Source organism: Haemaphysalis longicornis, unplaced genomic scaffold (genome assembly GCF_048455015.1).
Source record: "Haemaphysalis longicornis isolate Haplotype H1 unplaced genomic scaffold, Haemaphysalis longicornis Haplotype H1 scaffold_2, whole genome shotgun sequence".
Classification (NCBI taxonomy): Eukaryota; Metazoa; Arthropoda; class Arachnida; order Ixodida; family Ixodidae; genus Haemaphysalis; species Haemaphysalis longicornis.
Genome location: NW_027526295.1, coordinates 257,452,968 through 257,466,944, shown reverse-complemented (window position 1 = coordinate 257,466,944; position 13,977 = coordinate 257,452,968). Strand labels below are relative to the sequence as shown.

Genomic DNA, 13,977 nt, shown 5'->3' with positions numbered 1-13,977 from the left:
TGCCATTAAAACAGTTCCTGTGTCGCATGCGTTCGTTACGCCTCAAAACTTAATTCCATTCAGACCATTTACTTGCGCTGAGCTTTTTTCGCTATAGAAGTACGATGTGTAATGTTTGGTATGCTTCACAAAGTGTCGGAAATAAGTCAGAATCTGCAAATTGATGCTTCAGCCTTTAAAAATAGCTTTCAGGAGAGATTTTTTTTTTTTCAGAATTCACCTTCTGAAAACATTTTTTTACCACTTCGTGCTTTTATATGTGCAGCTTTTTTTTTTGTTTTTAGGCGTGGTCCTCGATCCCTCTTTCTTTAACCATCATCGGCCCGTGGGAAAAAAAAGCAGGGCTCAGGATAGGCTCCGAATGCCCTTGTTAATAAAAACATCACAGCGCGCCTCAAGAAACATGGATGCTGTACTTTTTTGTGTAGACTTGGCGTTTACAAGGATGTCGAATGGCGCCAGTCAAGATCATTGCGTGGGTACACATTCAGAATCAGTCTGTGTTGTGCTGCTTTTTGTAAGTGCGGTAAATATAACTAGGAACGCTTTGTTTAAATCGTTGCATAGTTGTATTAGAACTGCATCCTTCCAGATTCTAAAACAGTATGCTGCGTATGCATCGTCCAAAGGATAACTAACAGAAACAAGCATCAAGAACTTCCGGGCACGAAGCTAGCATACGAATGACGTTTTGACACGTGCAGAAGCCTCGTGCTGATATCTACTTTTGTCCAAGGGCCCAGCCCTATGCCCGAAGCAATCGCATCATGCAGAGATTTTTCCCACTACATCGCAAAAAGCATCGCCCTCATAAAAACAGACCGGCTTTGAACGCAGCTAATCCTATCCGGCCATGCTCACAAGGCTTTGTCGTCGTGATCAAGGATTGTCTATATCGATTGGCAAGCGATGAAGTAAGGAAATAAGTGATGGGGGGCGGACACTCACGTAGACCTCTTCCCATTGGCTGACGTATCGGACGAGCCTCGACAGCCTGAGTAGCCTGAGGAGGCTGAGCATCTTGGCGAAGCGCAGTATGCGCAGGGCGCGACCCGCGTGCAACAGCTGGAAGCTGTCGCTGTAGTCCTGGATGAAGATGAGGAAGATGTAGTCGAGCGGGATCGAGCTGATCAGGTCCAGAAAGAACCACGTGCGGATGTAGTGGTGCGCGATCAGCTTTGGGTCCAGGATCACCTGCTCCGAGTTGTCCTGGTGCATGATTCCTGTACCCAGAGTGCACAGTTTATTTTGCAGCTCGACAAAACTACTGTAGCGACTGTGCGTTGCATGTGAACCCTGCAATGTATGCACGAGGATGGGTAACAAATAACACACAAGTCTCGGCGCCACTTACTGATACGAAAGCAAACTAAAAGCATTCTAAATGATTCGCCAAGTGTTATGGTGACTGTTACTTTTTCACCTTCCCCTAGAGAGCACATATTTACTCAGTTTCTACGGTATACCCCACAGTGTAAAAAAAAAAAATGACCAGAGAGATAACTGCGGTGCTATGACAACCATAAAAGGCAAGGGAGAAGAGAGCGGTGGCATGGCAGGGAAAACGGGGCGTGGAAGGTTGCAGACTGACCCGTTCGGAAGTTGACGACGATGTCGAGCAGGAAGATGGTGTCCGAGAGACAGTTGAAAGCTATCCACCGGATCGACAGGTCGTCGTTGAAGAACGAGATGGCCACTGGCAGAACGATGAGGTTCGCCACCAGAAGCAGCAGCATGCACAGGTCCCAGTAGAACCTGCGTGGTCCGGCAGCAGTGGTTAGAAAGCTGTCCTCTGAAATGCGAATGCCCTTAACAGTGGAAGCATCGCTCCCCACCTATCAACATCATACTTAGGTAGGAACTGCTCAATCCTTCGAATAAAGAAAAAGTTAGGCGTTTTCTTCATGGTCCTTTCAAGAAATACCAAACGGTGTGCATTTATCTGGAGAGAATACCAAACGGTGTACCTTTATCCGGAGTTTGGTGTACATTTATCCAACGCCAGACTTCATTTCGGGAGCAACATTCTGCTGAATTTGATGCTTGACTCACGCCTGTTTACCTACTACCTTTGGGCTCGTTGTAGGCTCAAAGGCGCCATCGCGTGGTGAAACGTTCGACAGTAGCGATAACAGCTGCGCGTTATCGCTAAATAGCATAAGTTATGGTAGCATAACCGTTTAGTGCCTTAATTCCCGTCCGATGGCGCTCCAGATCAGCGCTACAGCCATAGCTAGAGTGCCGTCTGACGACATTGGAACATATCAAACTCGGCTGGAACAGGACCGAAAGACTTCCGCTGTGGCGTAGAGGCTCCGTACTAGCTTCGGGAGGCCAAGGGCGCCGGTTCGAGTCCGTCTCTTGCCTCCTTTATGTTTCTTACATCTTTAGTTTCAAATATAATTTTGACTGGTTAAGTTAGTTTTCCGTGTTTTAAATGATTGCTTTCTGTTAGTTAGATTATGTTAGGGTAGATTATGTTACGTTACGTTAGAAATAGCGAAGCAATGCCAGACGTGGATTTCTTTTTTTTTTTTTTTTTTTTTTGCAATACGCCTGTAGACGTCGCTTTAGTGGAGTGTCGGACAGCACTCTAGACATAGCCTAAATAATATCAGCGGACAAGGATGAAGTTCGCACGTCCTCTAGGTATTTCGGCCATTTATTGTTCGGTGAACCCAATACTGCATTACTTGAAATGACGTATAACGTATACATAACACAGTACATACATCTTAATTTTTCTTACATTTTTAAAGATTGCTCTTCCAAAAGTTTAAACACATACTAATCTTCTTTTTCTTTTGTCGTTAAAAAAAGCTGCACGAAAAAGAAGAAAAATGTGCTTTTGCGTGCAGAGATACAACGCGACGAAAATAAAGCGGAATTTGAGATGTACGAGCGAGTAGACAGACGGAGCTGCACGTTCGACATTACATCTGCGCCGCTTATCTATACGAGGCTTCGCGAAAATTTTATTTATTTTCCATCTTCAGTGAAAAAGAAATCAACGAAAGAACGAAATCTAATGACAACGGAATAGAGAAAAAAAAAAAAAAAAGAGGAGGGATGGGTGCCCCAAGAACATCGGTTTCGCGTAGGCGGACAAGACTCTGGGGCGAAATAGACGGCCATAATATAAGGGCAATTTTAGGCTCGTAAATTTTGAAGGGCGGTGCCAATTCGCCGTCAGCTTCTTTCTCTTCTTGTCCCTCCCCCTGATTACCATATTATCGGTCCGAACGTGCTCCTCGTTTTTCCTTTTCCAAACTCGGCTAGCTCGAAACACCCGTGGAGAAGTTTTATCATGTTTTAGCCTACTCTTTTTATTCTGCTGTACGTTGAGGGACGTGCATATTGAGATTGAAAACAGTCGCCATAAAGGAAATCGAGTTTACAATAACGTCGGTGCCCAAGTTCCGTTTTTTTTTCTTCCCCTTTTCGGTGAGTTTTCACCAGTGTATTCTCATTCGGTGTCTCCTTGAAATAAACGTTGGTCTCCGCGATTTCCGTAGCCGAGTCTGCCAAAAATGCAGCTGTCGCTGAACGGAGCGCCGTATCGACAGAGCGCCGGCGACCCTCCCGCACTGGGAGGTTTTGTACGCTCGGCATAGTTCGAGTAGGTGCGTGCTCGAATTTCCGCGTCAGAATAACACTCAGAGAGATTTCGGCGCTAACTTCAAATTAGGCGACACGATAAGGAAAACAGACGAAAAAGTGGTCTTACACCATCCACTTTCTCGCACTGCTCTTATGACGTCGCACCGACTAGTCTGCGTGACCGGTGGTCGTAGATATATCTCTGATAAACATGAGTTTGTTATCGTAGCGGGGCCTGTGGTTTCCTTAGGTCGTGCCACTTGAATGCTAGCATGGAGTTAACACGCTACCTCCCCAATGACGTCAGTGGTGACGTTGTGTAGACAAAAGTTTGAAAGTTTTTCTTTTATTTTGTATTTGGAAATAACGCCGTACGGGGCTGGAATAGAGTTGAGCAGGTTAACAAAATTAACTTTCTTTTGATAAAACAATAAGGGTTCACAACGTTAATTTATGGTAATTTAAAAGATGGACTCTACTAAGGTGACATTCGCTGTGTAGATCATCGCTCAATCATCGAGTGCTCTTGCAGTTTTTACATGTATAGGGCGACTTTACACAAACTTACTTAAGCGCGAATAAAGATGCGTACGCGCTTGGTCTCAGACAAGTACAAAAGTCGTACGCCTGCGGAAGGCCTCAAAGTGACCGCCATGTGCTGGTTGAAGCAGCTAAGGTGCCTATTAACTCAGCTGAATTCGAAGCCGTATTCGCTGCGCATTATAAATACAGTTCGCCTCCGCAATCGGAAAATATTAAGCTTTTCGGTTTATAGTAATAAGTTCGGTGCCATTTTTGTTACACAAACCGGCGGCTATTGGAGAAATCGCACGTTTTCATCCTATTCCCCCACGCTTACTAACCTCTGCGGACGGCGCACAGGCAGACGGCCTATTGTGCTCAGCTCCTATCTCGGCCAGTAAGCGAAAACGAAGCTCAGCGGCGGCATAAGTGGAACCCCGATAGCGTGCCGGGGTGGCTTAGGGCGACTCTTACTAAGCCCCTAGCCGGCGGAAGCAGGGGATTTGTGTCCCCTCAATCCCCCACGGGAGTTAGCCGATAGGAAGAGGCTTTGCTCGCGTTCGGCGCTCCTGTTTGTCACTCGGGCGCACGTTAACAGGCGCGCCACGCTCACCGCTCGCTGCATTCGTTCGTACAAACGTTACTTCAATGGGCTTACTCATACATTTTGTGCCGTAGTGGGTTTTCAATGCCTGGGTTGGTCGTTTATGATAAGAGCGGGTTTCAGGTCTCTTCGCACTATGCAACGCCGAATTTATACTAGACTTTCGTTGACTTTTGAAGGAGCTTCTCAAAATTCATTCTTCAGTCGTGTTTCTGGGTGCATTTAAGCTGCAAAAAAAAAAAAAAAAAACAGTTCCCGAGAAAGCTTAGTAGTTATTTTATCGGCTGCATAGCAAGTCTCAGTGACTATATCGATTCATCTTCTGTGTTATGTAATCATTTCTCTTTTTTTATTGTAGCAGTGTTGTTTTTCTATGTTCAAGTGTAAACTTGTATTTGTGTGATTATGCTCGTCGCTAAGCCTTGTAGGGGTTTCTTGGGCTCCGTCAAGCTGCGTATGCAGCTTTTCCCAGAAAAAAGTTTTATCTGGAAATAAAAATTCAATTGAAAATTGAATTGAATATTTTTTATTTAAGTCGATTGTGACTGATTGTGCACGATATAACCATTCATAAAAAAGGCACATACTCGAGGATTTCATGTTTTAATCATCAAGGAAAAAAGAAGATTTCGAGTTGCTTATACGTTGTTACGCTTCCGTTCAAATTATTGCCTGTGACGTCACACCCGCCGAATATGCGTTGTCTCACACGTTCAGAGGAGCGACATGAGAAGTCAGGTGTTCGCAGACTCAAAAATAAACCTTGAACTGTCAAACGATTGGCAAGCAAAAACTAGAGCAGGGAGGCACATTACACTCCTCTTTTATCGCGTTGCTGACATTGTGTCACTTTTTACATGTTCACTGGGACTCCCCGGTGCTCTAAATGGTTACGGTATCACGCCGATATCCGACAGCAACGCAACGCATCAGTCGCGATCTGCCCCACCGCTGATCAGAAAATTGACTCCTTCGTGAAATGTCCAGAGCTGAGCAAAATAAGCAAAGCGCGAGTCTGAACGCATTACCAGATATACCATATACTTCCGAATTTAAAGCGGCCGCATTTGAACTGGTGGCTCGATGAGTCACATACGAGGGGTCGATTTTTCAAACGATGATGGCGTTCTGGCCGGATGGCACTTGCCACGGAGTGGCGCCCTTGGCATCCGAGTATATGCAGGTCACGCGCATTCGGAACTCTGTGGCACAACCCCCCGAGTAGTGGCGGCCATGCAAGGAAGCCGAACGCAAACCATATGCTCGAGCTGACCGCAAAAGTAGCAGAAAGAAGATGGAAGGGTCGATTATGCTTCTGTCATGACCACCCGACTTCGCGACGTCGCCTTATCTACCCCGCTTCGCTTGGCTTGGTGCGGGATTTTCTTGCGCCTGCTTGCTCTGTGAGGGTGGTAGATTATTCCGGGCATTAGGGTCGCGAAAGCGTAGAATGAGCAAGCACACGCAGATGAAACGGGCCGCGTATCTGCTGGCTTCGTTGCAAATGACCTTCGAAAAATGATAGCGTTTCTGCATATTCCTTAATTCGATTGTCCATTTTGCATCCCCACACAATGAAGATTTAGTTCCAACTTTTTGTCCCATAGTGGACAGCACTGCAGCGCCCGCCTGGCTGTGTGGCGCGAAAAGCGTGGCAAAGTTTTCAAACAAGAACAATTACAATGCGTGCATCTTTTTATTGCGCGACTAGCGTCCACGCTGACACCCTCACGAATGAGTTGCCCGCTCTGCTCGTTTTCTTCTTTTCAACGTTACCGTTTCAGCCACGTCGCACCCCTTGCCTCCGTACATTTCTTTTTTTTTTGCAATACCAAATACTTATTTTCTAGTTTTTAAAATGTGAAGCCATTATGAGATTACTGATTTCGCATTTCCGCAACATTCATTCACTGTCGTGTAAATGAGGGCACAACTCCTCCCTTAGTCCCATCCTTAAACTCCAGATCTCGAAATTCGTACTTTCAAACCTTGATTTCTTGTCAAGATGAAATTTTCACCCCATATACTATGATTGACATTTTCAATTTTTATTTCGCGCCCATATTTGGAACAGAAGTTCTTTTGGGGAATTTCTAGTGCGGCGCCTCCAATTTTTGGAGCTCAAGCTCATATATTTCAAGCGTCAAACAATCTTTCTAATGCCGACAATCGCTCCCACATAAAGTTGCGATAATACAAGCGTAACAAGCCCGCAATGTAGTTTCTGTAGCCCGGCTTTTGGTGCCACAGTAGTACCCGAAGCTTGTCGATTGCGTAGTGTGGGGCTTCCGTGCAGCTATTTTTCATCATGCATTATCTTCTCACCAAGTTGAATTTTCGAGCTTGCGTACGGTTCGACAGGCAACATTCTTGTTTGTTTTCTTTTTAGCTGAAATCTTTGCTTTGGAGTACGCAATAATAACAACAATGGTAAGAGCAATGACTTTATGCTGCCCCAGGATGTCCTCCTGGGAAAGCTCGTTCTGAGTTGCTGCATGCTCTAATGAACGTAGGCGCAAGGTGCAGTACGTTTCAATGGTGTGGCGTTAGACGGAGGTAAGCGGCCTACGGAAGGCGCATTTGTCGTTCGGAGTGAAGGAAGCACTGAGGCATTCTCCATTTCCAGGCAGCGTATAAACTGCTCGCTCTACCACCGACCGGGCGGCGTGGTCAGCCAAGGTCGCGCAGTGCTATTTTCGGATCGCGCACGCGCAGTAGATACCCATCTACCGACTGAAATATCGTGGAAGGGCCACAAAAGCATCCCTGTAGCGTTGGCCAACGCCAGCATCGTTAACGGCACGTGTACGGGGGTCGAGGTTGCTTTCACCCTGTCGAATCGGTGAGCCCTTCTTCCACTGCACGCACTACATCTTCCTAGAAATTATATAAACTTTTGAAGCTTTTGTTATAAAAAAACACGGCATAATGTTCCTTTTTTCTGTTTCGGCTACTGCGCGCGCTATCGGCGGAAATGGGGTGTAAGCTGTACAACCTTGCGGACGACGTGGGGTTCTAACTTGCGACTGCTTTTGCATTCCTCATAAAACTTACGCACGGGAATGTTTCTCTTTGTGGATCATACGTCGCAGCACCTTTTTTAGGTGGTTGCTACCGAATTCCACCCCCGGCTGTGGTTTCACGACTAATGCGTTGTGCTGCTGAGCCTAAGGGACGCGGGTTCGATGCCGGCCGCTGTGGCTGCTTTTTTGGTGGAGGCGAAAGGCGAAAACGCCCGCGTGTACGAGATTTCGGCGCACGTTAAAGATCCCCAGGTGGTCAAAACTAATCCGGAACTCTCCACTACGGCGCGTTTCATAGCCCACGTGTAGCTTCGGCCACGTCAAACCTCTTAATTTGAATCTCTACCATACTCCGTAAAATTTTGAAACTGAGCATTCATCGTACAACATAGCTCGGACGTTTCTCGCCAGCGTCCTTTACGCCTGCCATGTAGAAACTCTCAGGCCGAATCCGTGGCCACTGAGAACGGGAAGCGCATTTCAGTGCAACACCGCCACTCCTTCCTCTTTTTTTGCCGCTTTATGCACCCTGATGCCACTAAATAGTGGTATTCGATACTGCCTTTCCAGTTCAGCCATACGCGTTTCTGTTAAAGCTGACAGCGCGTCTCACTTCACAAAAGGGAGGGAAGGAGAGAGAGAGAGAGAGAGAGAGAGAGAGAGAGAGAGAGAGAAAAGGGGACGGCTGTTCTCTCCATTATGTCTAACGTCTAGAGTTTGCGGTTTTTCTTCTTATTTTTACAACCGGCTTACCCTGTTCGATTGCCCGAATATCGAAGTGCGGATTTTGCTTTTTTCGTGCGGTGCAGTGTAACGCCGCTAACGTGCAAGTTACTGCTTTGGTTGTTGTTTTGTTTTTGACATTTCCCAGCGTTTGCTCAGCGCAATATATTCGTTCGGTATACGTTTCTCCTGCATTCCGACGCGTTCGTTGTGGAAAACAAAACGATTGTGCTTATCTAGATGACTTACTATCGTACGAAAATGAAAGCCATTAGAAATGACTAAAAATTAATGTAGGGCAGTAAACAAGCGAGACTTTGTTGTGTCTAAAAAATGGGACATAATTTCTGAGAATTGTCTACTAATACGGAATCACTGTTTCCAGCCGCTCTGGTATACACTGATTGCTATTGGTTTCCCCTTTGTAGCGGAGTGATGACGTGTCATCTTACGTGTAATCTTACACTAAGCCTTTTTAAAGCCGGCTTCACTGCTATACCACAAGCGCATTGCTGGGAAGGCATTGTATAAGGGGCAATGTGAGCAGCTTTGCGTCAACGTATAAAGGCCACGTGTATCCCTGTAAGAAGTTATAAACCGAGCTGTTTTACATTCGGCTTCACTGCTACAGACAAATGCATTGCTAGCACATTGTCTCGCCTGTTTTGGTTTTGCATTTCCAATTCCTTCTTATTGATTCTGAAATTTAAAATTTTCACTTTTATAACGATTAAATGTGTTAGCTTTAGCAATTAGGAATTTATTTTGCAACTGTCACCCTTCTTCGGTGGGGTTCACGCCAAGGAGTGTCTTGGCATGTTTTGAGTAAATAAATGTCAGCGCCCGTCTGTGACCCCTTACGTTCGTCTATTGTGTGCTCTGCGCTGTTCAGAATTCAAAATGCATCTGCCGAAACCGCTCCCTTGCTGGGACAAAAAATTGAAATTTTGGTCGTTCCGCTTCCTTTATCAGGTGCTCGATAATTTATTTTTTAGTGTTCATGTCATGGGAATCTTGAGAAACAAACATGCGATCTGCTCATATCGAGATTACATGTGGGTCGTCCTTGAACGTCCATAATTTCATTTCTATTCATTGTACGTGGCTCATATAGCTGCATTTTTCGCTGTGAACGCCAGCATAATATCAACGCTGCATCAAGCATTATATTGAGCACTGTATAATCATGGCGGTACATATTTCAGCAACAGAGCCGTCTGCGGGCCCAACTAACAGTATCTCACGAAATAGTCGGTACGGAAGTGGCTTATCCCCGTCTTGTTTTGTTTATGCCGAAGGTCACTCAAGTCATTCCCTCGGCGGTAATCGCCTAGAAAAGACGCATCAAGTTGCTCTTTTATAAACTACGTGGTCTTGTGAGTTTTCGGAGCTGCGCATATCACAGAATGTGAAGCATATATATTTCCTGTGAAACATTTGTCCGCACGTGCGCCCATTCTCTAAATAGAGTAATTTGGAGAACAACATTTCCGACGAAATATTCGCCGGTTTCTCCCTATCGTGTCGAAATGGTGAGCCGTCAAACTTCTTTCCACTCTCACCGGCTGTCTCCCCCTTGAGTGCAAATTGTTCGCCACTCAACTTACTGTAACTTTTTAAATTTCTTTGCAGGAGCGCTAACATACGTTTCCCGCTTCTACACGCGCCCTCAAAACTATTATCCTATCCTCTCGTCAATAGAGCGCCAGCTGCTCTCTTTTCGAGCGAACCCATCTTTTCTCCAATCTCGACATTGGGGGTTTAATCGCCCGTCGCGCTTTCACAGGGTTTCCAGGAACAAATACCGCAAGTGTGCGCTCATCGCTCCCCCTAGTCTTCCAGAGGGGCCGCGAGCGATGTCATTAAAGCCCGATCGCGAACCCATTACGACCCCATGGAGTGCACGTCCCCGTCGACCGGGTTCGCCGCCGAAGCGCCCATCACGTTTCTACTCTTCCAAGAGTGCGCGCACGCCAGCAGCTGTTTGTCGTCGCTGCTGCTGGCGCGAGCCTCACATATATATTTTCCGGCGCGCTCAGGCAGCAAAGACTTGCCATTTGCATAACGGGCTAGTTAGAGAGCAGGAAACAAAACAAATGGAAAGCCGGGAGGATGGAATACCAGGCTGGGAGGGCCCTTCTCTACTAGCGCGCGTCCGCTGAATGCGCGGTAATTAGGCCGCGGTCTGGAGAGATTCGCGCTGAATGAAGAGGCTGAACAACGTTTTTAACGGAAGGACCATGTGACATCAGCTTCCGTCAGGGCGGCAGAGCAGTGCGCAGATTTTCTTTACACGTTTCCTCGGTGCCCCAAAAGGGCAGCGATCGAGTACCAGGCGAGTCATCCGGCGTGCTTACTACTGCGAAATCACTATATGGACAGTTCTGCAAAAATGCGTCGCTAGCGTGAATGCTAAATGGTTCCTAATTTCCCATTGGCCGCGAAGGCTGATATGAGCTGGAAAGACGTCCCCATTGGATGCGGTGGACGGACGTACTGTCAGGAGCAACAGTCTGGATTCCGCGTCCGCCAGCATTCTGTCTTTCTGCGGACTAAGTGCGCTTCGGCTTGGGCAAGAAAACAAACAGGTGCACAATTAAAATGTACAGTTAACCAGTGTCACAGTTCAGGAGACCCACACTCGTGTTATGCCGATGCGCTGTCTTTAAAAAGCTGCTCGTGTGGGATCCAGACTTTTGCTCCCGACAGTACCTATTGGGCGTGCAACGACCCAAGGCTAAGCCTAACGTAACGGTTTAAGGTCTCTTGTCGTCAACTGGTATCCTAAGCTTGATGCATAGGTGGCATTCATTGAAAAGTTTAGCTGTCAATTTCTTCGCTTGGCAACACTGGAAACGGCCACGGACATGGCCGAAGCGCCACGGACATGGCACAGTTTGTGCCACTGCGCCCGCAAGCCGACAAAAAAGAAAAACACCGGTGTGCGTTGTCAGCTCCGTTTCAACTCGATTCTCAACGGTGGTGCCAACAGAGATGTTATTAACCGCACTCACATTGGAGTCGAGGCATTACTTTGCGTTCGGTGGGGTAGAGTTTGGAACGTCCAAAACACGTCATGTGCTTAGCACGTACAAGTACCGCCATCCCTCGGAGCCCGACGTAACCAGCGACGGCACACTCGCATGGTTGCCTGCACGCGTTCCTCGCCAATGAATACAAGCTATAGCGAGTGTGACGTTGCTTTGTATATCGTTAGGCTAAATGACATGGTTATCTGAAATTAAGGGAGAACTAAACCTAACAAACTAAATCCCATACGCACTCAAGGGGATTGATGACAGACGACATCACAGGCTATACGGGTACTTCTCCTATTGTTATTTGATTGCGACATCAGAACACCCACCCGCATAAATGCCTATACGGACCCGCGCGATAATTCGTCTTGGCCTTACGTCCCCATTGGCTGCGACATGTCATGTGACCGTGAACGTGGATATGCGTTGGCTGCGAACGCAAGCGTTGCCGGCCTAACGTCCCCTTTTGCTGCAAACGGTGGTGTCCGCCGGCCTTACGTCTCTGACATCGGCCATGGTGGTCGCCATGGGCCCCATTACACCTTCGCTGCCACCGCTACGACACCAAATTTAAACGCTGGACCTGTATTCTTCTGACGACTAGGACGTGGTCACCTCGGAAGACATCTTCGCCATAGATTTATTGCTACATCTGTACGATCTCACATGGGAAAATAAAACTAAACGTTTTCTCACATGGAGTTTGAAGTGTCTCTCTGAATTTCTGCAAACCCAGTTTTCGGGGCATCTGCGTTATACTGGGTTACAGCCAGCTGTTGCAGCTGTCTGCGGTTAAATATTTCTACACAGGTATCGGCAACTGCGTCTTTTTGAAATGCAACAAGATTTTTCGTGGAGTAGCCTACTCGGTCGGTAGCGACCCGACTTAAGATTAGGTGCGCGTGCAAAGTAGACAGCCACTGCGTATATCAAGGACAGAAATGTGAGAGTGCCTTGTTGGAAACGTGTCGCAGCAGCCATTCTACCTTCTTTAGATGTACATCAACGCGTCCCCTTCACGGTACCGCATATTCTGCGCGGAACTCGCTTGTTGAGATAGTTAGCCCGTTTATAATCCGGGGTTTGCTTTAATTATCGTGAGAATGTTAATTTTTTTTCTTTCTGATGTACCTCAAACTCAAATAATGCTCTCTGCACTGCAGGTTGGCTTCCTCTTCAGCGCATGTGTCTACAGGCAATAGGCATATGCTGGGTGGTTACGGTAAGCAGTGCTTTAAAACGTGAAGTGCTCTTGTAGCGTGAGCTACACTGGCCGAGGTTGAGCAGTTTTGCGTGGCTCCTGTAGAGCAGTGTTGCGCATGCGCGAGGAGCAGTGCCGTCTCACGTGGCGAGCCGGAGCCGCCGCCGCCGCGATTGGATTGGATTGGACTGGATTTAAAATCGTTTTAGCAGCAGTAAGCATGATAATCAGCTAATCCTAGACAACCAGGAAACCTAAGAATAATCAGCTGAACCTTATCTCGCGCTACGTATATTCTGGCATAGCCGAGCTAAGCCACTGCTAATTTTTTTAAGGCTAAAGCCCCATGGCACGTTCGGAAAACACGTGACGGCACGTGAGAAGAACAGTTGCATGTTACTGCACGTTAAGAAAACGTGTACAGACATGTCGAAGTATCGGCATGAAATGCTGCCACTTTGTCAAAGTAATTCGCGCTCCGAACATTACTGCAGAGCGCACCCGAAGGAAACAAATCGCTCTTCAGCTGTGATGCATCGCAACGCCCTGAGGCGGCGCAGAGACAGTGAGTGAGTGAGGGTCGGGGAGATGGGGACAAAGGCGAAACATAGTAGTGGTGGTGGTGGTACCTGAAATTGCTGCACGGGTGTATGATCCAGTGTCCGGCGGCCTTCTGCCGGATGCGCTCCTTCATGAGCGCCTTCTTGGATCCAAACAGCTTCATGGCCAGCTTGTTGTCGGACGGCTGGAACAGGGCCTCCAGTTGGTTGCGCATGAAGGACGCCTTGGCCTCGGACATGCCGGCGCCGCCGGGCCCCAGCTCTTCCTTGGGGGTCCCGTACAGGGACACGTCGTCGCCCTCCTTGGCGCGGCCTCCGCCGGCAGCGCTGCCGTCGGACGCCGCGCGGCCCGGCTCGCTACGTGTACGCGGCAGCACGGGACAATCAATCACCGACAATTAAATGTGCTGTCCTGTAGGCTTCACTTGTACCACCTTCACAACTCCGACTTGGCTTAATAACAGGTGCCCGGGAGTGATATCATCGAAATTAATTGCAATGCGCTCGTTCCTCAAAGCACGCCCGGAAAAGAACTGTAACGACACCTGGCCTGACGCAGGACAGCCCTGGTGTAGTTTATTTTATTTTATTTTCTTGCTTTTTCTTCACAGGGAGCATTAGCCCGGGCATTTTTTTTTAAACTCTTTGCGTTGCTCTAGCAATCTCCAGGCTTTCTTCAATGGCATTGCATTTTAAGCTTCGTGCC

General features: G+C 47.4%; 1 protein-coding gene across 1 annotated transcript in view; it reads right to left on the bottom strand.

The window, feature by feature from the left end:
• The window catches only part of Ih (hyperpolarization activated cyclic nucleotide gated potassium channel Ih), a 36,448-nt gene extending 22,825 nt beyond the window's left edge, over positions 1-13,623 (bottom strand). The window contains exons 1-3 of the mRNA XM_077700292.1: positions 13,341-13,623; positions 1,592-1,755; positions 949-1,223 (exon numbers count right to left, since the gene is read on the bottom strand). Coding sequence (XP_077556418.1) covers positions 949-1,223; positions 1,592-1,755; positions 13,341-13,510 — 609 coding nt within the window. The 5' untranslated portion in view covers positions 13,511-13,623. The remainder of the gene's footprint in view (positions 1-948; positions 1,224-1,591; positions 1,756-13,340) is intronic.
• Positions 13,624-13,977: the final 354 nt, after the last annotated feature.